Source organism: Oryctolagus cuniculus, chromosome 2 (genome assembly GCF_964237555.1).
Source record: "Oryctolagus cuniculus chromosome 2, mOryCun1.1, whole genome shotgun sequence".
Classification (NCBI taxonomy): Eukaryota; Metazoa; Chordata; class Mammalia; order Lagomorpha; family Leporidae; genus Oryctolagus; species Oryctolagus cuniculus.
Window position 1 is genome coordinate 47,001,764 of NC_091433.1, and position 22,397 is coordinate 47,024,160.

The following is a 22,397-nucleotide window of genomic DNA, read 5'->3' on the forward strand; positions in this document are numbered from 1 at the left end:
AGACACCCAGTGAATGTCAAGCAGAACGGTGCTCCTCCTGCTGCCTTACAGCCCTGCTGAAATTACTGCGTGGATAGGGGAGCATGGATGTGCTTTGAGAATCCCAAAATAGGCAGGGGTCATTCATTTTTCTGGCCAACCCCAGACATAGTTATCCAGGAGTGGACAAAGTAACAGGTGCCCTCCCTTCGTGATCTGAGGTGGGAGCTGGGACATGTGTTCACATGGAACTCCCTGGAGGAAACACAGGTGCCAGGAAGAGAGCTGCCAACCAGTGGGTCTCAGCTCTGGGGTTTATGTTGGGGGTTAGTGCCAGGGCCGCCTCACACTATACTTACTTTCTAGCAGGATCTGTCGAGTGAACCCGCACGTCTCTGGCGTGCATTCCCTGTGATTTTTCAAGTTCAGATTATGGCTATTGTTGTTAAAAACAATTTCAAAGAATGGGTTGTATTCAAAGTAATTTTGTCATGACCTTGATTGTGATTGAACAAACCCTCCTTATCCAGGAAGAGGGGTGGAATTGTGGCCTGTGGAACAGCGAGGATGAACCTGGAAGACATTCTGCTGAGTGAAATAAGCCAGGCACAAAAGGGCACGGCTGTGAGATCCCACCTATATGAGGTGCCTGGAGCAAGCAGATTCATAGAGACTGGCAGTAGTGCAGAAGTGAGGAGAAAGGGAGTTACTGTTTAGTGGTTCCAGATGAGAGCGGGGTTAAGATGAAAAAGTTCTGGAGATAGATGGCAATGATCATTGCACAAGAGCACTGAGAATCTTCTTCCTGTCACTGAGCTTCACACTTAGAAAAGGTTAAAATGGGGAAGCTTTATGTTATGCACATGTAGCTGTAATAAAATTTCCCTCCTTTCCAAGAGAAAGGAAGGAGACATGCTGGGTGCTGGAGTGTGGGGATGGTGAACACAGCGAGGGGGGCGTTAAGAGAGAGAGGGGTACCGTTCCCACAGACTGCTTTATCTCTCACCTACTCCCTCTTCTCAGGGAACCAGAGAAGATGCCAGTGACGTCCTGTCACCTCCCCTAAGGATTCCATCAGTTTAGAAGTCACAAGGGTCATGGGCAACCTCTCTCTCCACCTCGGACTCCAGCTGCAAGAACCCGGCTGACCAAGCAGGCTGTGAGGACCCATCAGTGCTGGGCAAATGCCACTGTGGAGAAGGGGCAGACACCTCTGCTAGCGGAGCCGTGGGGGGGGGGGCTTGTTCTCCTGACTTTCTGTAGGGATCCCACTCCAGCTCTAGGGCTTGGGGTTTCTACAGCCCCTCCCTGCCATCCAAATCACCGCGGAAACCCACCAGCCCTCAGACGGAGTGGGAAACAGGCACCAAGCCCTCCGGCAAGCTATTTTTAGGGTTCATCTGTTCTCTCTTATTGCTCCTCTAGATTCCACATTCTCCCACCCCCAGATCTGAAAGAGCTAAAGATTCTCTAAATCATTCATCATTCCCCCAGCTAGCAAGCTGTGCCGTCTCCCCCACCCTCCCCGAATACTGCCTCTTCTTCCTCCTCACCACCCTCACCCTCTGCTTCTCCGGCTCCACAGGCAGAAGAGAAAGCAGGCTCTTTGTCTGACATCATCTTCCCCTCCCTGGCCTGCTAAGAGTTACTCAGGCAATCCCTGCTCCACCAGAGGAGACTGTCCAATTGCCAAGCAACCCACTGTCAGCCAATCATAGAGCTTGGAGGTGATGTCATGGCAAGAGCCAGGCAGTGGTGCTGATGTTGAGAGAAGCCTAGGGTACCACTAATTGAAGGAGTGAGGAACAGAGCAGCACGCTTCGAACTGGACTGCAGGTAAGTCGAAATGAAATGCAAATGATTTGAGGATTGTCAGGCGAAAGAAAAAAGCCATACAAGGGAGAAGCGAGGGGTCTGGTGTCTATTGTGTTGCCTTCGGTTTCACTCAATCAATTAAACTTTTGTCAAACCCTGGGGGAAACAGGGTGAGGCAAAAAGAATGGCGCTGGGTGGAGGGGCGAGGGTGGGCTACAGGCTTTCCTCACATTTCAGAGCTGGGGAGAGCGAGGATGGGCAGGAAGTGGCAGAGGTTCACAGTGAGTTATTTCTGCATAACAATGTCTTGTGGCTGAAGGAGAAAGGTTGCTCCCTTGGAGCCCACCCTCACCTGGAGACCCCTGCATTTGACATTGTCTTCCTCGGATACAGCATTTCTTGTCTCTCTCCCCATTTTTTCTTTCCCCTCTACCTTTGCATGGGTTACTTTTGTCCCTTGGTTCTAAAGATACAATGAGATCATCACCTCTTCCTCGCCCCGCCCCACCCTGAGGTCAACCTGATCCTACCTGGCCAGGGCTGGCTGACTCTAAAGCTGAAAACTGCAGCCCAGAACTGCCATGCCCTGGTCCTTGGCCACGGCCATGGGCGGGTCCCCTCCTCACTCAGCCCACCGCCCTCCCCAGGAGTTTTGGCTTTGTCCTTTGCTCATCCCGGGACCCAGGAATTTAGTGTCCAGCGGCCAGCTCTGTCCCCACGTGGCGGAGCTGCCTTTGTTTTATTTCTCCCAGGAAGATACACTCAGGTGTGGAGGAGGCTCGATGTCCTGAGCCAGGGCAGGTGTCCAGGATGCCTTAGAGGGTTAGGTCAGAAATATTCAGGCAGCCTCTGTGTGAGTACCCCGGGCTGGGATACCTCCCACCTCTAGACCAAGCAAATGGTAGGTGGGCATGGCAGGGGCACCTGCCGGAGACCAGAGGGGTGAGGGGAGGCAGAGAGGGGCTATGGGGGAATCTGTCTCAGCAGAGGCGGAGGCCCCCTTTCGGGGAGGAACCTCTCCCACAGCGGGCGGGTGCCAGGGGAATGAGATCATCTCCCAGATGAGGAAATAATCACAGTGTTGGAGGGATGAGGAGGCAGAGGGGGAGTCTAATCAGCAGCTCCAGGGAGGGGAGAAGGAGGCTCCGGCCACCGAGCCCTCTCCCCCAGCTCATCCCAACCCCTGCCTGGCTGCTAGGAACTGTGACTTCCCCGCTCCTTGGAGCTGCCGAGCACCTGTTAGCTGGTCCCAGCCCTCGTGGGATCCTTGGCTCCAGCAAGGCATGCCCGGAACAGCTTTGGAGCAAGGACGGTGAACTGCTGGACGGGTCCACCATAGAGCATCCAAGCAGAAGTTGGAGGAGCACCCAGTGTGGGGCTCCAGGGGAGAGATTTCTGCATCGTGTTGAGGATCAGTCTGGATTAGTGCTTTTCAAACTGCAGGCTGAGACCCATTAGTAGATTGTGGAATCTGTTCTGTGGAGTCTGTTTTGATTTGTTTTGTTTTGTTTTTAAATAAAATGAAATGACAAAATTAAAAAAAGAACATATTCCACATAATGAACTAATATTTTTAGTTATATATTTTCAGTTACGTGTATATTTTGGTACATACGATAACTTATCAGTAACTCTGTGTGTGTATAAGCATGTGTGTGTGTGTGTGTGTGTGAATATCATGAGGTATACACACCAGACCACAACATAAAATGCAGTTTTATTGTGGGACCCCAGTCAAAAAAAGTTTAAGGAACATTGGGTTAAATTACTTTTGTTTTTTATTTGACAGGTAGAGTTACAGACAGTGAGAAAGAGACAGAGAGAAAGGTCTTCCTTCCATTGGTTCACTCCCCAAATAGTTGCTACGGCCGGCGCTCTGTGCCGATACGAAGCCAGGAGCCGGGTGCTTCCTCCTGGTCTCCCATGCAGGTGCAGGGACCCAAGCACTTGGGCCATCCTCCACTGCACTCCCTGGCCACAGCAGAGAGCTGGACTGGAAGAGGAGCAACCAGGACTAGAACCCGGTGCCTATAGGGGATGCTGGCACCACAGGTGGAGGATTAACCTAGTGGGCCATGGCGCCGGCCCCGGGTTAAATTACTTTTAATCACTTCTTCTAACCCTAAGACTATAAACCTATGGAAATACACTAGAATGAACTAAAATTTTTTGAAATTGTGATAGAATGTGCATATCATACAATTTAGCATTTTATTAATTTTCAAGCTCACAGTGCATACTGTAAATGCATACTGTAGTGCACCCAGTGTTCAGAACTCTTTGTTTTGCCAAATTGAGACTCTACACCCATTAGACACTAACTGCCCATCATCCTCTGCCTCAGACCCTGGCAACCTCCTTTCCACTTTTTCTCTGTGTGAGTCTGACTGCTCTAGGTACCTCATATTCAGTGGGATTATGCAGTATTTGTCCAGTTGTGACTGGCTCATTTCACTCAGCATAATGACCACTAGATTCATCCATGTTATAGACTGTATGTCTCCACCAGCAGGTGTTAAATAAGTGCCCAAAACATACAACTAAACCCCAGCACTGTTTTCCATAGGACACCATGTTTCTTTGGGGACATACTGTTCTAAAGGAACCATCACAGATAGACATCTGATTTACTCTTTTCCATTCTGAGCAGGTTGTTGGACAAACATCCAATAGCCTTCCTTTGTCCACAGTTTCAGTTATCCATGGTCAACAGTGCTCCAAAAATATTGCTTCAGAAATAAAGAAATTCACACATTTTAAATAAATTGTGTTATAGTATATTATTATAATTGTTCTATTTTATTATTGTTTATTGTTGTTGTTAATCTCTTACTGTGCCTAATATGTAAATCCAATTTTATTATAGATACCTATGCATAGGAAAAAAACAGTAGTTTCTGTGGGAGAGGTTCCAGGACTTCCCTCAGATAACAAAATCCATGGACACTTAAGTCCTTTATATAAAATGGCTTAGAATTTACATGTAACCTACACAATACTTTCATTATACTTTAAGTCATTTCTGAATTACTTGTAATACTTAACACACCATAAATACTCTATTAATAGTTGTTCCACTGTTTTGTTTAGGGAATAGTGGCAAGAAAAAAGTCTGTGTATATGAAAAACAGAAATAACTGGTTTTTCAAATGTTTTTGATTGACAATTGGTTGAATCTGTGAATGAGGAACCCCAGATATGGTGGACTGTCTGTGTGTGTTTGAGATTTTCAATAATAAATAGCACAGGGGAGTGGGTGTTCAACTGATCTAGCCTGGCGGTTAAGACATCCACATCCCACATCAGAACACAAGGATTTGATTCTTGACTTCAGCTCCCGACTCCAGCTTTCTGCCTTCCCTGGGAGGCAGCAATGATGGTTCACATAGCTGGGTTTCCTGCCACTCACGTGTGAGACCTGGATTGAGTTCCAGATTTTGCCTGAGGCCCAACCCTGGCAGTTGCATGCATTTGGGAAGTGAGCCAGTGGATAGGACTCTACTGTGTGTGTATGTTGGGTGTGTGTGTGTGGGTGTGTGTGGTTGGGGGGTGTGGGTGTGTGTGAGAAAGGTGCTGGCACACACAACTCTGTCTCTCAATAAAAATTATAAAAAAATCAATTGAGCTTGTTTTTGTTTAAAATAATAAATAAATGAACAAACAAATATATAAATAGCACAGAGGTCCTAGCCCTGAGGAAATTAGACTTTAGCCAGGTAGGGAAATGCTCTCAGTTTTAAATGCAGAGGTGCGGGTTCCAGGTAGGTAGGTGCAGGTACGGAAGGACTTACAGGGCACAGTACAATGTGCAGTTTCAGGCAACCATGGAATGTTTTGGAACATATATGACACAGATAAGAGGGGGACTGTGATGAACATACTAGTGGTGGCAGAATAGTGGAATGTTTGTGTTCTTACTAGGTTGGGTGCTCCATTTCTAAATTCTATTTTGGATCAATAACAGAAATGCAAGGGGCGGGTGTTGTGGCACGGTGGGTTAGGTTAGGGAAACTGGCATTCCATGTTGGAGTGTCTGCTTAGAGTTGAGGATACTTCACTTCTGATCCAGCTTTCTGCTAATGCAGCTTTTTAAAAAAAATTTCTTTTACTTATTTGAGAGGTAGAATTACAGACAGTGAGAGGGAGAGACAGAGAGAAAGGTCTTCCATCCACTGGTTCACTCCCCAAATGGCCACGATGGCTGGAGCTGAGCCAATCTGAAGCCAGGAGCCAGGAGCTTCTTCCGGGTCTTCCACTCGAGTGTAGGTGCCCATGCATCTGGGCCATTTTCCACCGCTTTCCCAGGCCATAGCAGAGAGCTGGATTGGAAGAGGAGCACCTGGGACTAGAACCAGCAACCATATAGGATGCCAGCACCGCAGGCGGAGGATTAACTACTGCGCCAAAGCTCTGGCCCCTGCTAATGCATGTTGAGAGGCAACAGATGGCCAGCGCCGCGGCTCAACAGGCTAATCCTCCGCCTTGCGGCGCCGGCACACAGGGTTCTAGTACCGGTCAGGGCACCGGATTCTGTCCTAGTTGACCCTCTTCCAGGCCAGCTCTCTGTTATAGCCTGGGAGTGCAGTGGAGGATGGCCCAAGTACTTGGGCCCTGCAGCCCATGGGAGACCAGGAGAAGCACCTGGGTCCTGCCATTGGAATAGCGTGGTGCGCCGGCTACCGGCCACGGCAGCCATTGGAGGGTGAACCAACGACAAAAGGAAGACCTTTCTCTCTGTCTCTCTCTCTCTCTCACTATCCACTCTGCCTGTCAAAAAAAAAAAAAAAAAAAAAAAAAAAAAAAAAAAAAAAAAGAGAGGCAACAGATGATGGCTCAAGGATTTGGGTCCCTGCCACCCATGGGGATGAACTAGATGCAGGTTAGGGCTCCTGTCTCCTACCTGGCTGTTTCAGGCAATGGGGGATGAACCAGCTGATGGAAGATCTCACTCTCTCTCTCTTCTTGTTGCTCTGCTTTTCAAGTATATGAAAAATAAAATAAATAAATTAAAAGAAAAACAAAATCCAAAGGCCAAGTAGGATGGACTATTTTAAACACTTTTGCCTTATAGGAGGGAAGTAGAATAACTGATAGAATTTAAAATAGACCAACAAAAATTAACAAACTGAAATCTAGAGAATGAGGTGGTTAAACAGGACAGAGGTACATGGGACTAGGAAAATAAAGCAGGGAAGAGGTAGGTAAAGAGACACGGAGATGGTCTTATAAAGTCTTATAAGAAGAGGGGAACAATTCAGATCTCTTGTGTTCTTGATTTTAAATTACAGGATAGTTGGTTATGTACATCACAGCCAAAGAAAGGCTTACATTTCTAGAACTCTTAAGGTCATCTTTCTCTACCTCCTTTGGTGTCTTTATCTCCTACCTACCTTGAGATTCTCATTTGGAGACAGAATTCACAGATAGTTTGAAGTCATGAGTGGGGAGAAACAGGACTTTTTTTGTGGGGGAAGCATAGAAATTTGGGAGAATTATACAACATGCAAAATGTAATTTTTGTAGTGCCCTTTAGAGAACCAAACTCTGTTTTTAAGCTTGAGAAATTAACATGCATCATGTATAATTTGGTTTGCTTATTAAATTAGCACTAGCTATATTTAGAGATGTGACAATCTGGGAAAGGTTGCTTTTTCTGTTTTCCTTTGGGGAGTGATAGGGACCAAAAAACCCTCCCTGACCATTTTCTTGAAAGCTTTTTCCATTTTTTTAAAAAAATATTTCTAGTCCCTCTAGGAAGACAGGAAAACACAGGACATATGTACATCCCCTATCCCACACACACAGGTGTCTCTTCTGACACATACAAGTACACAGCTGTTCTTTCCAAAGCTCACTGGTCTTTTCCATCAAGCGGAACTGAGCAGTGTGGGTCTTTTCTCATGGAATCTCGCTCTCAGAGACATGCTAGGAGGAGGAAGAACAGAGCAGATCAGAAAGGGCAGGAGTCTGGGGATGCTTGGCTTGATATAGGATGCAGGCAAATCAAGTTCCAAGAACTAATTGCAGAATGACTCCAGAGAAAGGAGCTGAGTGCAGGCTCTGGGATGAAAGACCCAGTGTGACGGGGAATGGGCAGGGTTTCAGTGGACCATTCGGGAGTGTATGCCCAGAAAGGCAGAACAGACAGGGAGCGAAGTTCAAGCTGAGAATGTAGAAACAGGTGGACTGGGAGGAGCACATTTTTGGCAGCTGGTGTCTGCTCACAGCACAAACACAATTGGAGCACTGGTTGTGAGACAAGGCTGCCTGTCATCTGCATCTGCCACCAGACCAGATACAAAAGGACTCAAGAAACATACTATCAGCTTCCTGGAAAAAATTACTCCAGGAAGTGCTCCAGCTAGTCAAAATAGTTATTAAATGAAAGAACTCAAATGCAAAATGGGCTTGGTATTGGTAAAGGGCATGAGGTGAGAACACACTAACCTCTAGAGTTGCTTAATTATAATCAACAATTTGTAAAGTTGAATGCAAGTTAAATATTTTGAGGTTAGGGAATGTGTTTATTAAGCTCACCGCTGTATTCCTAGTACCTTGAAGAGTGCATTAGTATGCACTCAATAGATGAAATTTGTCCGTAAGAAAGAAATCAACAATGATAATCTAAAAACTGAAAATTCAGATCTTTCTGACAAAACCAAGTTTGTAGAGATCAGAGGTAAAATTTTGCTGAATCTCTCACAGAGAAATTCGTTAGATACTGTTTTGTCCTTAAATTTTAATGATTAAAATGTGAAACTTTTAAAGCATTAGAGAAGAATGAAAGAACAGAGAAAATGAGAGCCATCTTGTGAGAGAGGGATTCTTCTCAGTGTAGCTCCGTGTGGTTCCGAAGCCTGGCTTTGCTCGGGTTCCAACAGCACATGCGAGGCACTAGACTTTTGGGGTGCTCCGTCTCATAATCTGAGAAGAGGTAGAAAATATAAGTATTGGGATCTCCATGGCTCCTTCCAACTCCGGGATAGAACACCCAGAGATCTTCCATCCTTGGGACCTCAGAATGGGCAGAGAGCTTGACACTGGAAACACCTGTGAATTCTATTGTGGATATGAAAAGGTGCTGTCTTATTGCACTTAATAGGCCAGGTTTGTGCCTTTTAGCAGGGCTTTTCTGAGGCAATGCATGACTCAGAGGAGAGCTTGAAGGTGGCAATTTCAAACACTGAAGTGACCCAGGGTAGGGAAGCAGATTTGGAGCAGGCAAGCAGCTGCTCACCCTTCAAACACAAACCACCAGCAATCATCCAATTTGCTGACATGTACAGGTGGCCTTGGAGATGAAGTTGCACAGAACTTTGTCCAAGACATCATGGCCTTTGTCATGAAAGACTGGTTCAAATCCCATCTTTATCGTTGTCTACTTACAGGACATGGGGCAAATCAAATCACTCACTTAGATTGATCATCTGTAAAATGGGTACAGTAGTATCTGCTTTGTAGGATTTGGGGAGAATGAGATGAAAAAATATATATGCCCTGAATTACAACTACATAATTGTAATAGGGATATGGGGAAAAGCCCTCCCCCCAAACCTGGAAGAAAACATGGATAGCACAAAGTCACAAGACTCTAAAGCTTTATTTTCTCATTTATTTTCTGGGTCACACCAATTTTCTGAAATATGGTGTCAATATGTTTGAAATGAATGTATCTATGTAAAATGCATATATGCACGTACATGCTTTGGCTGGGGCCTGTATAAAATGTTCCTACTGTTGTTATTAGGAGTAAGACTCCAAAGACTTGCTCCATATGTGGGTGCCTCCAACTGCTTTTGAACTAGGACCTCATGCAGTGCCTGGGTCACAGGTCTTGCTCCATCAGCAAGTCTGAAGGGAAGCCCTCACCCATGAACTTGACTTCGACATGCTGATTTTTCTGTAGATGCTGAATCAGAACTGAAACTAGCCCAGAAATTCTCATCGCCGTGGATTCTCAGGGCTGTCACTTTCACAGCCTTAACTGCCCTTTCCTCACTTGCCTCTCCACACAGTGGTCCAGTGATGAGGGACTCCACAGACTTGGCCTTCAGGGTCTGCTTTTGCCAGGACACACGTGTTTCCTGGGGGCATAACTGGAGTTGCATTCCTGAGCCCGTCAGGTCCTCCGGGGCAGTTGCATCTGATCTGAATCCCCACCATTTCTTCTTTTTGAAGCTCTTGGAAGCAAACCTAAGGGTGGTTAGACAATCCAACCCCCAAAGCCAGGGCATCCCACAGTGTTCTGTCTTGCCTGGTTTCCTTCTGTGAGACTCTCTAGTTTCTTCTTCCTCTCTGCTTTAACACCTCCTCCTTTTCCCTTGAAGACATGGTTCATGCTGCTGAGGAAAACCACACCAAAGGCTGAACCACATCTGCAGAACTTCCAAAGGCTCCACAGCTTGAGGTTTCCAACCAGGGACCTGTTTCATTTTCCACCAACAAAAACCCCTGTGGTTATTCTAGGACCTCCTACAGGGCTTGGCACCGATTAAATATTTAATAAATGTTGTGGATAGGATGAAAACCACATTCATGAAAAAGTAATTTATCTCCTTTTGATTTTTAAACTCAAAGAAAGCACAGCTGCCAATCAGGGCCCCTGACCTGCCTGAAATAACCAGGGCTACTGTTCTAAGACAACACGATTCCAACCAAAGGCAAAGAAACACGCCATCTGGGCAGCTTATGTGCTTCTTCCGAGTAAATATGGAACTTCAAAGGAACTTCAGAAGACGACTAGCAGTGCACCTGTGTAAAGAGCCATCTTTCAGCGCTGCTCGGGGCTCAGAATCCCTTGCTCTTGTGTTCGCGAAGTGCTCACTCTACTTCTCTGCCAGCATACCTATATTTGTCTTCTAAAACCCTTGCTGGGGACGGCTCTGTTCAAGCCACTTGGACGTGCATTAGCTGCTTGTCCCACAAAGAGTCCACAAGAGACTTGACAGATCCTGAAAGCCTTATCTGGGCATTTGTGACAGTGACAAACAATACGCTTCCTTCCTTTGCTGTAAGGGCAGTCAGAGGCACTTTGGAAGGCCAGGTGTGCACCCCGTAAGAGGCCATCTGGCATCCAAGAGCTGGGGACTCTTCTAGGGGTGATCAGCTGCTCCCTGGTCGTTAACTTATCGCAGAGACCTTGAGAGTATGGATCCCTTAACAATTCCCTTCCGCATGCCCATCTTTGCACTGGAAGCTGTGCTGGTGATCCCCATGTGGGCTGCTCCCTGTCGACTAGGCCGGTGTCCAGAGGGAGAAAGAGGAACAGTGTACACGGAAGAGACACCAACCCTAGAATCCAGTGCCATCTGCCGGCAACTTGCTGTGTGAACTCAGGCTGTGGACTATTGTATGAACTTGTCCTGGGCTGTGCAAAGCCCTGAGCCCACCTGACCCCTGCCACTAAGAGCCTGTAGCATCCCCAGTTTAGCGGTCGACTCCAGCAGTGAGATTGTATTTGGTTGAGAGCCACTTGCTTGCCACTTCCTCTTCTCCCCCTCTCTGACATGCTGACATTCTAGGGGAACTTCTTCACTTGGGGCGTATTTTTCTCCCTGTCACTCCCACTGTGAGATCCTTCCTCAGGCAACAGCCTTGATTCTACGTCTTCATTGTCAGTCATACTTACCCTCTGATAGAAAACGACCTCATTCTGTGCCTGCTCTCTGAGGGTTGCCTCTTTGCTTGGTGGGGTTGGCACTCACTAATTTACTGCTCAATTATGCTAATGGTTCAACCCACCAACAAAAATATGTGATTACCTGTTCTTCCATACACAGAGTCTTGGATGCTGGAGCTGAGGGAAATGCTTGAATCAGTTTGTAAATGAGAATGGGTGGGATGCAAAAATCCGAGGGCATGTAACTTTGAACCTAGACACAGATTCCAGCCTTTTGCTTCTAATCTCTTCTCTAGGTGAATCTTCTCATACTAGTCATATAGAAACAAGATCAGGGGCAGGTGTTTGGCTCAGTGTTTAAGATACCTACCTGCATCCTCTTTTGGAGTACCTGGGTTCAATATTTGCCTCAGGCTCCTGGATCCAGCTTATCACTGATGTGGATTCTGGGAGGCAGCAGCTGATGGCTCAAGTAGTTGAGTCTCTGTTACCCCCATGGGAGACCAGGATTGTATTCCTGGTTCCTGGTTTTGGCTCAGTCCAGTCATGGCAGTTATGGGCATTTGGGGTGTAAGCCAGCAAAAGAGAGCTCTTCCTCTCTCTCTTGCTCTCTCTCTCTCTCAAAATAAGTAGAGACATATTTAGGATGGAATGTCCAAGCTCTATTCCTTATTGCCAGTGTGACTCAGTGTAATTGACCTAAGCCTGCTGAGCTCCAATTTTCTCACCATGGAAGAACCTCATAGAATGAGGGGATAGTCTCTACGATTTTCCTGGGGCAAAGTAGCTGTTCAAGAAGCAGCAGCTGTTATTGCTATCGTCCGCAGCATCACCATTCCCCATGCCCTCATGCAAGTCACCCGCTGCCTCCCGCATAGAGGACACAAACTCTTTCCTTGGCCTGCGGGTCTCTGTGGTCTCTGTGTTCCTGTTCTAGCTTTCAGTCCCAGTGCACCCTGCATACAGCCCAGTGGGGCCCCTCCGTTCCTGAACAAAGTCAGTCCCTATTCCTGGCACACAGGCTCCAAAGCAAGGTTTTAAACATTGCAGAGCCTAAATTGCAACACAATCCTTCATGCTCTGAGATCTGGCTGCACTCTTCCCATTGCCTTGTCAGCTTGTGAAGATCACCTGGGGTCGTGTGGGTGTGGAGTGCTCTGTGAGCATAGGGTCGTTTCATTGTTGGGAGCTGAGGCAGGAGGCACATTCCCAGCTCATACTCCGTCCCCTTCCTTTCTTGGGTATTCTTCTCTATCTCTCCTCCCCTGATTCTCATCTATTTTGATCTCCATTTATCATTCATAATGCAAGTTAAAGTCCAAAGCTTTTGTCTCTTTCAGCAAGGGCTTACTCACTCTGCCAATCAACTGGTCAACCAGCCTGGAGCTGGTACAGGTTGGAGAGTCTTGACCCGAGATGTCACATCCAGGCACCACGCCTGACTGCCCGTTCAAGACCTCGCTGACATTGTCAGGGCCAGCCTGGTTCTGAGCAGAGAAGGCCTATTGTGCTGCAATGGGAGGGGCATGGTGGGGGCCTCTGGCTCCTAACACAACAGTGAGGACAAGAACAAAACACTTGAAGGCCAGCTAGACCTCATTTCCAATCTGTGCTCTCTTTCTCTCTTGCTTTCCAGCGGCATCACCTTGAGCAACTCACATAAACACCCTGAGCCTCCGTTTCCTCACTTGCACAGAGACAGCAGCTCTAACTTACAGGCCTATGGTGAGAAGGCAGAAGGCAGGAATCTAACTGCTGCTTGGGGCTTCCTTTTTGCTGGATGCCGTGCGTAGGCTTTGCGTATTTAACGTGTGTAGCTCCACAGAATTAAGAGAAGCGAAGTTTGGACATACGAAGTGACTGGTGACAGTCTGTCTGGGTTTTACACCACACCGGTCTATACTAAAGCTCATGTTGAGCCAGTAATTCCCATCAGCTCCCCCTGCCTGTCCCTAGGTAGCAAGGACCCCGGTCCCCAGAGTGTCCCGATTAGGGAAGAAAGGAGTCTCCAAGTTGGTCTCTGGTTCCTTTCCCTCATGAGGGCACAAGTAGCCATGCTGTTGGCTCAGGCCATCCTCCACTGGCATGGGGACAACTGAGGGTGGCCCAGGACCAAGGGGTCACAATGATAGGCACTTATCTCCAGCCATTCCTCACCGTCTGGGTAGCTGCTGTCACGGAGCCCATCACCTCTAATCCCACAGATCCTCCACTACCACTTCCCACCCTTTCTCTCCCATTTCATCTCAGTCTCTCCTCTTTTCCCACTTTCTGGCCCAGTATCAGCCAGCTGTAGACAGATCTGTGTGGACACTGAGCTTTCTCACTTCCAACCCTTGCCGGTGGTGTTTCTGGGGCCAAGTGTACTCTCTGCCTAATTCTGCCTCACCCTTAACACTCAGTCCAGGGGCTGTGAACACCCAGGGCCCCTCCCAGTCTCCCCAACCTCATGCTGAGAATGCACTCTGTCTCTGTGCTCCCACAATAACCCCGCATGCCGATTCCTACCTCTGTGTGAACCACAATAGGACAGCATCATTCCTTCATGTTCTCATGTATGGTTTTTTTTTTTTTTTTTTTTTTTTTTTTTTTTTTTTTTTTTTTTACAGGCAGAGTGGACAGTGAGAGAGAGAGAGACAGAGAGAAAGGTCTTCCTTTGCCACTGGTTCACCCTCCAATAGCCGCCGCAGCCAGCGTGCTGCGGCCGGCACACTGCGCTGATCCAATGGCAGGAGCCAGGTGCTTCTCCTGGTCTCCCATGGGCTGCAGGGCCCAAGTACTTGGGCCACCCTCCACTGCCTTCCTGGGCCACAAGCAGAGAGCTGGCCTGGAAGAGGGGCAACCGGGACAGAATCCGGCGCCCCGACTGGGACTAGAACCCTGTGTGTCGGCGCCGCAAGGTGGAGGATTAGCCTAGTGAGCCGCGGTGCCGGCCTCCGTGTTGTTTTTTATTTCTTATTTTATTTTTTAAACAGATGTGTCTATTTGGAAGACAAATGCCCAGCCAGCTCTGGGCCAGGACAAAGCCAGGAGGCAGGAATTCCTTCTGGGTCTCCCACAGGGGTGGCAGGAACCCAAGTACTTGGGCCATCATCCTCAGTCTCCTAGCTGTATTAGCAGGAAACTGAACAGGAAGTGCAGAGCAGCAGGGACTCCAGTCAGCACTGTGCTATGGAGTGCGGATGTCCCAACAAGCAGCCCCACAACACCCCTCTCCCCCAGTTTGTTTTATATGAGGCCAAGCAGAGCTTCAGTCAGAGGTTCTTAGAGGGTGGTAAGGTGGTATCTGAAGTGCTTTATCCTCCTCTGTGCTATTTCCCATATCAAAATTGGCCAGAAAGAGCTCTAGGGGATGTGTAGGGAGATGTTCAGGAAGCATCGTTATCTTGCAAGCCCCTTGCAGGTGCTTCTGCCTGAGGACTTGCCTCATACCCAACCCTAACCCTCACCTTGGACCAGGCTGCTGAGCTGCACAGGGAGTCAGATGAACACCCCTTGGCCTGTGCATTTCTGGGGACCCCACCTTTGGCTCCCCTCAGAGGCCTCAGATGGGGAAGCAGTTATGAAATGATCGTGGGTGCAGAGCCTCTGAGCTTGACTGGGGTGGTGTAGAAGGAGGCGGGTGTTGGGAAGGTGAGAATTGGCAGGGAGAAGCGAGAGCCAGTGAGAGACCTCCGTGATGACCTTCTTGGTGGCATAAAGACCTTTGGTAGAAGAAGACCCTGTCACTATTCTCTTTTCCTCAGGTTTGTGACCAAGTCCTAAGCTAGTACCAAGCCTACCTTGTGATCCAGTTGGATTCGGCCACCAGGTCCCGGAAAACATGACTCTCGCTGGTAGGTCCAGATGCTGTTGTGTGATGGGGCACTCAGCACCAGCTGTTTCTCTGCACACATGTGAACATGCATCCTGCAGACACAAGGGGCTGCCTGGAAACACAGCGAGGGTCAGGGGAGGTCATCCCTGGGTGGCGGTGGGGTCGCGGTTCAGTTTCCCTTCCTTTGGTTCACCTGTGTGTGTTTTAAGGTTTTTATTATGCCCATGTAGTATTTGTGCAGTTATGTTTTCGAGTTTGTAAAAGGAGATGAGAGGAGAGTGCCTGGCACTGGGGGTGCTGGACATCAACATGGGTGAATGGGCCCCAGGGTAGTGGGGAGGGACTTGCAGGAGGCCAGCTAGGACCTGGACAGCTCTTGCCTATGGCCTCCCAAACCCAGAAAGACTCCGGGACAAGGCTGTGCTCCAGCCATCAGGGATCCCTGTCTCTGCACTCTGCTGTGTTAGGAAGGTCAGGAAGACCCACAGCCTGACTGGCCACCTCCCCGCAGCCAGAGCAGAGGGACGGGGTGAGGGCGCCCCCTCCTGTCTGGAATCCTCCTTGGTGGCAGCACCGCCATATTTAAGTTGTATGTAGAACTGTGTGGGGCAGGTGTGGGGAGAAAGAGGCAGGTGCAGGGGCCCTGAGTGGGGAGGGCACTGACTGGGGATCTTTGCTGAGGGTGTCTTGCATTCTATGGTAGGAGGGGAGAAGATGTCCTGGGGAGAAGGATGGGGTCATCTGGGTGCTCAGGAAGACTGCTGTTTCAAAAGGGTGGAAGTGGATTGGAATCACATATAGAAATCCTAATCTGGGCGGCTTCAGGACAAAGGCCCTGGACCCCAGCCTTGGAATGGGTCTGGGTGATTTGGGTGCCCATGTGGAGCCCAGGACACCCAGCTGCTGAGGTTCCTCATCCTCACCTGCCGGCATATCCCTGCAGCCTACAAAGAGAAGATGAAGGAGCTCCCGCTGGTGTCCTTGTTCTGCTCCTGCTTCCTGGCTGACCCCCTGAATAAGTCATCCTACAACTATGAAGGTCAGTGAGGGCCCAGTTGGGAAAGGAAGGGGTGTGGGATCCCATGCTTGTGGATACAGCAACCCCACCCCCATTCATGAATCTGCCCTATCACTATCTCTGAGGGTCTGAGCAATAGGGGTGTTGCCTGGGACCCTAGACAGTAGCCCTGGATCTCAGTGTCACCAGTGTTCATTCGGTGAACAAGTAGATGCTGTGGAGGCTTCAAAGGGGAACCAGACAGGGAGTCTGCCTACGGGGACCCCTGGATGAGATGGCATAACAGGACTCAGTGTGCACCACCAGCTTCCACTGGCCACAGGGCTCTCCAGGGCAGCTGGAGACTCTCTGGGAAAGGCCAGAGGTGGGCAAAGGGCTTCCACCTGTAGCCACACAAGGAAGCTGTGCGACAGCTGTGCTATGTGGGGGCCATGGCAACTACAGTCCCAAGACACTGGCAGGGAGCCATGGATAGCCACATACTCATATGGGGCAATCAGGGACCAGCCAAGTCACCCTCTAATTTTCTGGCTCAAAGGAAGGGATGGGTTTGGTCTGGCAATGAGAGATGGGAGTGCTCCAATGACCTGAGACTGTTTTTTCTGTTTAGGCTGGTGTGGGAGACAGTGTAGGAGAAAAGGTCAAAGCCAGCGGAAAGACAGTGCTGACTGGAGAGAAAGAAGAGAAGAGGGTAGGAGGGAGACAGGGGAGAGGTGTGCAGAGGCTAAGCCATCAGATGGGCAGTGGGGCGAGGAAGGGATGGGGGTGGGAGGTGGGCAAAGTGCACCTCTGTCGGTCACTGGTGAGGACAAAGTGAGGAGGAGGCTGGTGGTGGGGTCAAAACCAAACGCTGCTGGCATGGCTGCGGCCATCGTAAGAACTCGTGTGTGCAGGAGCCCCTGCCCTCAGAGCCTTCCTGTGGCCAAAGACTCCATCAGCCCTATCCAAGCCCACTGACCCGAGGTATCAGCGTTCAGGGCAGAGCCAGAGCCCCAGTCATGGTCATTATTCTGCCTTGGGACCCCAGGCCTCCCCGATCCGTGTGCATGTTCCTGGGGACCCTGCCTGCTCTTCAGGGGGTGAGCAGCCCCTTCCTGTTCCCTGCAGCAGACACAGTGGACCTGAACTGGTGTGTCATTTCCGACATGGAAGTCATTGAGCTCAACAAGTGCACCTCCGGCCAGTCTTTTGAAGTCATTCTGAAGCCGCCTTCCTTCGACGGGGTACCCGAGTTCAACGCCTCCCTGCCCCGGAGACGAGACCCGTCCCTGGAGGAGATCCAGAAGAAACTAGAAGCAGCTGAGGAGCGGAGGAAGGTGAGTGTGGCCCTGTCTTCTACCCTCCATCTCGTTGCGTGTGGGAGGGAGCGGGAGACAGTGATGCCCTGAGTTGCAGTCAGGTCATGGGCAAGTCACGCGTCTTTAGACAGCTCATCACATGTGCGGGGTGAAGAAGGAGGCACTGTTGAGGGTAATAAAGAAGTAAGAGCCCTGGGACTCTAGGAGCGGCATCAAGTGTAGTCAGAGGCATAGGATGGGCACTTCGTGCCTCCAAGAGGTGGCCTTCCATCACCGCACAGTGAGATGTTGATGAACGCCAAGGGTTTTTCCTCACTGAGGGAGCGGGTACATTGCTAGCCAGTGGTATGCCTTCTGCTGTCCTTTAGATTCTTGTGGCCCAAGTCTGATGCCGTCTTTGTGTAAGTTTTCCTTTATCTTTCAAGCAGGAAATGAGCTCCTCTCTTGAATTCCTCTTGACCTCTTCAGGCACATGTGAAAGCTAGGCTGGGTTTTACCCACTTATATAAGGCAGTACTTCAAAAGGTTTGTGAAAAAAAAAAAAAGAATTGAAAATAAATTACTTTTTGTGCAAAGGAATGGAAATCCATGCAGTTTCTTAGAATGCACATCTTCCACCAACCTTTGGAAACGCCTGCATGTGCATGGATCTCAAAATATTTTTGCACCAAAATAAAAAAATGAATTATATTTTAATACCATTCTCCATAATTTCTTTGAAGTACTCTTGCATATGCCTTATTTCTGCTAGGCTTTTTTCTCCCCCAGGTTGCTAGAACAGTACCTGGCACATATTAAAAGATGATTGAGTATCTGTGAATGAATCAATGAATGAATGATTGTAATGATTAAAGGGTCCTAAGGATATTTAGAAAAAGGCTGAAAACAAAACAAAACAAAGAACGTGGAAGGCTTTGAAGGTGGTGGGAGAATTCAACAAGTGTCCTTGCTTCCCGGGATAGGGACGTTGCTCAGGGAGGCGCCTATCCTGGATGTGGGGCTTCTAAGCCCTGCCGGTGAAATGCACCCCAGCACACTCACGTTGCAGTCTCTCTCTTTGTGCTTTTCCAGTACCAGGAAGCCGAGCTCCTGAAACACCTAGCAGAGAAACGAGAACACGAGCGGGAGGTGATCCAAAAAGCCATTGAAGAGAACAACAACTTCATCAAGATGGCTAAAGAAAAACTGGCCCAGAAGATGGAGTCCAACAAGGAGAACCGGGAGGCTCACCTAGCTGCCATGTTGGAACGGCTGCAAGAGAAGGTGAGTGGCCCTGGGTCAGAGAGGAGGCGCCTGGGCCGCTCTCTTCCCTCCGTGGCAAGCACACCCGGACCTGCGCGTCATTTCAGGAAGCAGGCAGCCTTGGGAGGAATGCAGTTATTGCTATTAGGCAGGATCCTCAGAGAGTTCCAAGGGAACCACTGGGAAGTCCTAGGCAACAAACATGAACCTGGCTTTGAGTTCCCTTGGGGGTTATTCTGCACAGTGACACAATTGCAATGTCCCACTGCCTTAGGGAGATGTAGCCTCTGCTTTCTAAAGTGCGTCTGTCTAATGCAAGGGGCTAGAACGCACAGGCGGTTGTACCTTCCTGGCTTCATCCATGAATGCACTGATTTGCTTTAATCGGAGATGCTGACCTGAGCTCCTGGCTCTGAGCCAAGGAAGGGCTGACGAGCTGAGTTGCCCATTGAGCAGGAAACGTGACTCTGGGCAAACCTCTTGACATAGACCGAGTGACTCACAAGCCTTTCCAATAGCCTGCCTTTTGTCAATAAACCAAATGGTGTCACCTAAATATGAGAAACATGAGAGCCTGGGGTTGGTTCCCCCGTGTCAGCAGAATCATAGCCCGTGCTGCTGAGAACACGCTGGCCTCGTTTCCTGAGTCTCAAGGCTGGCCCAGTTCCTCCTGCAGCTCCTGGGAGAGCTCCAGCTCTGTGTTTTATTTCCAGGAGCCGCCTGCTGCGCGGTGACTCCCGGGACCCGATCGGTGGCCTCGTCCCATGGTGAGCAGCGTGGTCCCCACTCCTTCCCGACCATCTACCTAGAGTCTCAGGCCCTTGGCAACAGCTACTAGAAAGACCAGTTTTCATTCCCAGGGATCTGACTGTTGTGCCGGCTCTGGAGCTGGCCAGTGTGTGCAGGTCCTGCTCTCTGATGCCCCATCCCAGAAGGGGCAGCAAGGCCTTGTGGGAAGAAAGCGATCCGAGTCTGGCTTCAGGCTTCCCCAGCCACTGAGGGATGACTGGAGGCAAATACTTGAGGAAAAACCGCGTGGGGTTGGGGATAAGATGGGATGTGGGCTCTCAGACCCAACCTGAAACGAACCATTGAGGCTAGACCTGTGCCGTGGCGTTTGAAAGCTGCTTGCAGAAACCACTTTTGTTTCATCGTACCACGATCCGCAGCAGGCCATGCAAAAGCAGGACAGGCATTTTCCTTAGTTTGCGAGTGAAGAAACCGTGTCAGAGGTCTCGTGACCAGCTCAGGGTCACAGAGCTAAGAATCAGTGGGGCTGGGGCAGAGCCAGGCGGCACCTTCACAGCCTGCCTCAGCAAGATCAGCCTCTAGTCATCTTGCCAGCCTACTGTCAGTGAGAGCAACCCGGGTGGTCAAGGCCAAGGGCTCCGTGTGGTGAGCTCACCTGGGAACGGAGATGGTCGGAGTCGGAGAGACTGTGGAGGTGAGGTGGGCTCAGTGAAGCAGGATGTCAGAGCAGACTTTCCTCTGGACAGGATTTCTACTCCCCTTTACCCACCGTGCAGGTAGAAGGCTGGGGAGAGCCGGGTGTGTGATTCCCGTCCTGTGAACCTGCATGTGCCAGTGGGCTCCTGTCTGTGTGTTCACTGACCATCTGCACCAGGCTCACTGTGTGCAGTGTCAAGACACAGGGTGTTCAGACCCCACCCCGGACACCCGGGTTTTCTGGGGATGCTGCCCAAGCACACCCAGCTTCGTGGGTGATGCCGATTCACAGCAAAACTTGAGAACCACTGCCCTGGAGGTACTACTCCTCAGTCCCAGGCCATGGAAAGTTCTAGGGCTTCTCCAGGTACAGAGGCCTTGCCTCAGTGGGTGTCCTCCAGGCTGATTCTGACTTGTGAAACGTGACTATGCCAGGCGCCGGTAGGGACAGCATCTACTGAGCGCCTGACATATACAAGGGGCTCTGATAGAAAGCAGGACACACGAGGAAGAGATGTCTCTGCCTGCAAGGGAGTCGCCCTCTGGTGGAGGAGGCAGGTGTGCGCAGGGAGTAGGAACAGCGGGCAGATTGGTGAGGCAGCCTGGCAGGTGAACCCTGCAGCCACAGAGCTGGAAGCCAAAAGAGCTCCCATCCATGCCCCTTTCTTTAAACATCACAAAGCTGAGGTCTGCTGGAAGTGGCTGGACCAAACTCACCTGCTGGTGGGTCTTGGCGGGCCAATTCCGACTTTTGACTTGATTATGCCATGAAATGAAAGATGGTTCTTTTAAAATAGGAGTCAGAAAGTTTACTTTTTGGAGTTGGGCAATAGTTACAAACATTCTCCCATCAACTCATATTTTAAGAGGCCTTGCCTTTCACTAAGGGGATTGAGGCAGCTCGCACTGAGGAGACGGATGAGAAGTACCAGCAGTAGGCAGTAGGGTACACTTGTGCTGAGCCTTGTCTGCTCCACCTGTTCCTCTAATGCAAGCTGCCCACAGTGGCTTCTTCTATTAAGTCAAGCCAAAAAATTCATCCAAGCTAAAGAACGGCCAGGTGATGGAAGGGAGGCTGAAGGACCCTGGGGTCCCTGTGGAGTGGGCCTCCTTTAGGAGACTGGGACCCACCCATCCATGAGCTTCCTGGGACCACAGCTCAAGGGCTCCCTCCCTTGCCTCCTGCCAGCCTCACCTGCCACCTTCTGCCCCTCCCAGGATGCCTCTGCAGACCCAGCTCTTCGCTTCCTGCAGTGGTCATTCTTTGTTTTCCATTCTCTTGCCCCTCAACCTCCCTTTTCCCCTGGGCAGCCTTGTGTGACCTGCCCCTCTCCCTCCTCTCCTCCCTAGGACAAGCATGCCGAGGAGGTGCGGAAAAACAAGGAGCTGAAGGAAGAGGCCTCCAGGTAAAGCCCAGAGGCCAAAGAAGTTTCCAGGACAGCCGGACAGCTGCAGCGGCTCCGCAGCCCCGAGGCAGCCTCGCCCACCGGCTGCTCTCCCAGCACTGGGGTTAGGGGGGAGGGGGGTGGCCAAGGGGCATTTCCTCTGCTTTTGGTGTTTGTACATGTAAAGAATTGACCAGTGAAGCCATCCTATTTGTTTCTGGGGGACAACGATGAGGTGGGAGAGGGGAGAGAGGAGAGAGTTTGGGAGAAGGAGGTAGAGAAGAACTCATGGATGTTGCCACACTGCCCACTGCAGACTCCGGCCAAATCCTCCATTTTCTTATCTCTGCCTGGACATTGAGCGCCCAGGCACCGCACTGAGGGGAGATGAGAACCAAGGCAGAAGAAGCTCCCGGTGAAGGCCAGGGCTCTGGGTGGGTGAGGCGGTGGCTGCAGGGCGTGCAGAATGGGTGTGAGATCCGGAAGGGTGACTTCTGCCCTGCAGCAGGTGGGATGACATGTGAGTGTGTGTATGTGTTAACCATCCTTTTTGATCATGACCAATGAAACACTGACTCCGAGTCTCCTGTCTTTATTCCCTGACTGTCCTTTGGGTGATGTGTAGCATGTGTTTGGAAGTTGGCTCCTGCTCACCTTACCGGATGGCAGGTGCCCCTTTTCTGTCTTAATCTTGTCATTCAGGCATCTGAGGTGCTGGACAAGGTGGGTTAAATCATGTCAACTATTGGCACAGCTGCGGCTTTTCTTATTCTTTCAA

At 49.8% G+C, this 22,397-nt stretch overlaps 1 protein-coding gene across 5 annotated transcripts; it reads left to right on the top strand.

Moving 5' to 3' along the window:
* The first annotated feature begins 1,670 nt into the window (after nt 1-1,670).
* Nucleotides 1,671-22,194, top strand: STMN4 (stathmin 4). 5 transcript variants are annotated; one of them, XM_008249327.4, is made up of 8 exons: nt 1,671-1,815; nt 15,160-15,249; nt 16,174-16,269; nt 16,859-16,939; nt 17,356-17,564; nt 18,618-18,809; nt 19,502-19,555; nt 21,585-22,194. In XM_008249327.4, exons 2-7 carry the CDS (start codon nt 15,237-15,239, stop codon nt 19,520-19,522), a joined length of 612 nt encoding a protein of 203 aa, XP_008247549.1. In that variant the 5' UTR covers nt 1,671-1,815; nt 15,160-15,236; the 3' UTR covers nt 19,523-19,555; nt 21,585-22,194. The 5 variants fall into 5 exon arrangements, with proteins under 5 accessions (XP_008247549.1, XP_002709500.1, XP_008247558.1 ...); XM_051831942.2 differs by lacking the exon at nt 19,502-19,555 and adding an exon at nt 13,050-13,138 and having other exon boundaries at nt 1,757-1,815; XM_002709454.5 differs by lacking the exon at nt 19,502-19,555 and having other exon boundaries at nt 1,672-1,815.
* The last annotated feature ends 203 nt before the right edge of the window (nt 22,195-22,397 follow it).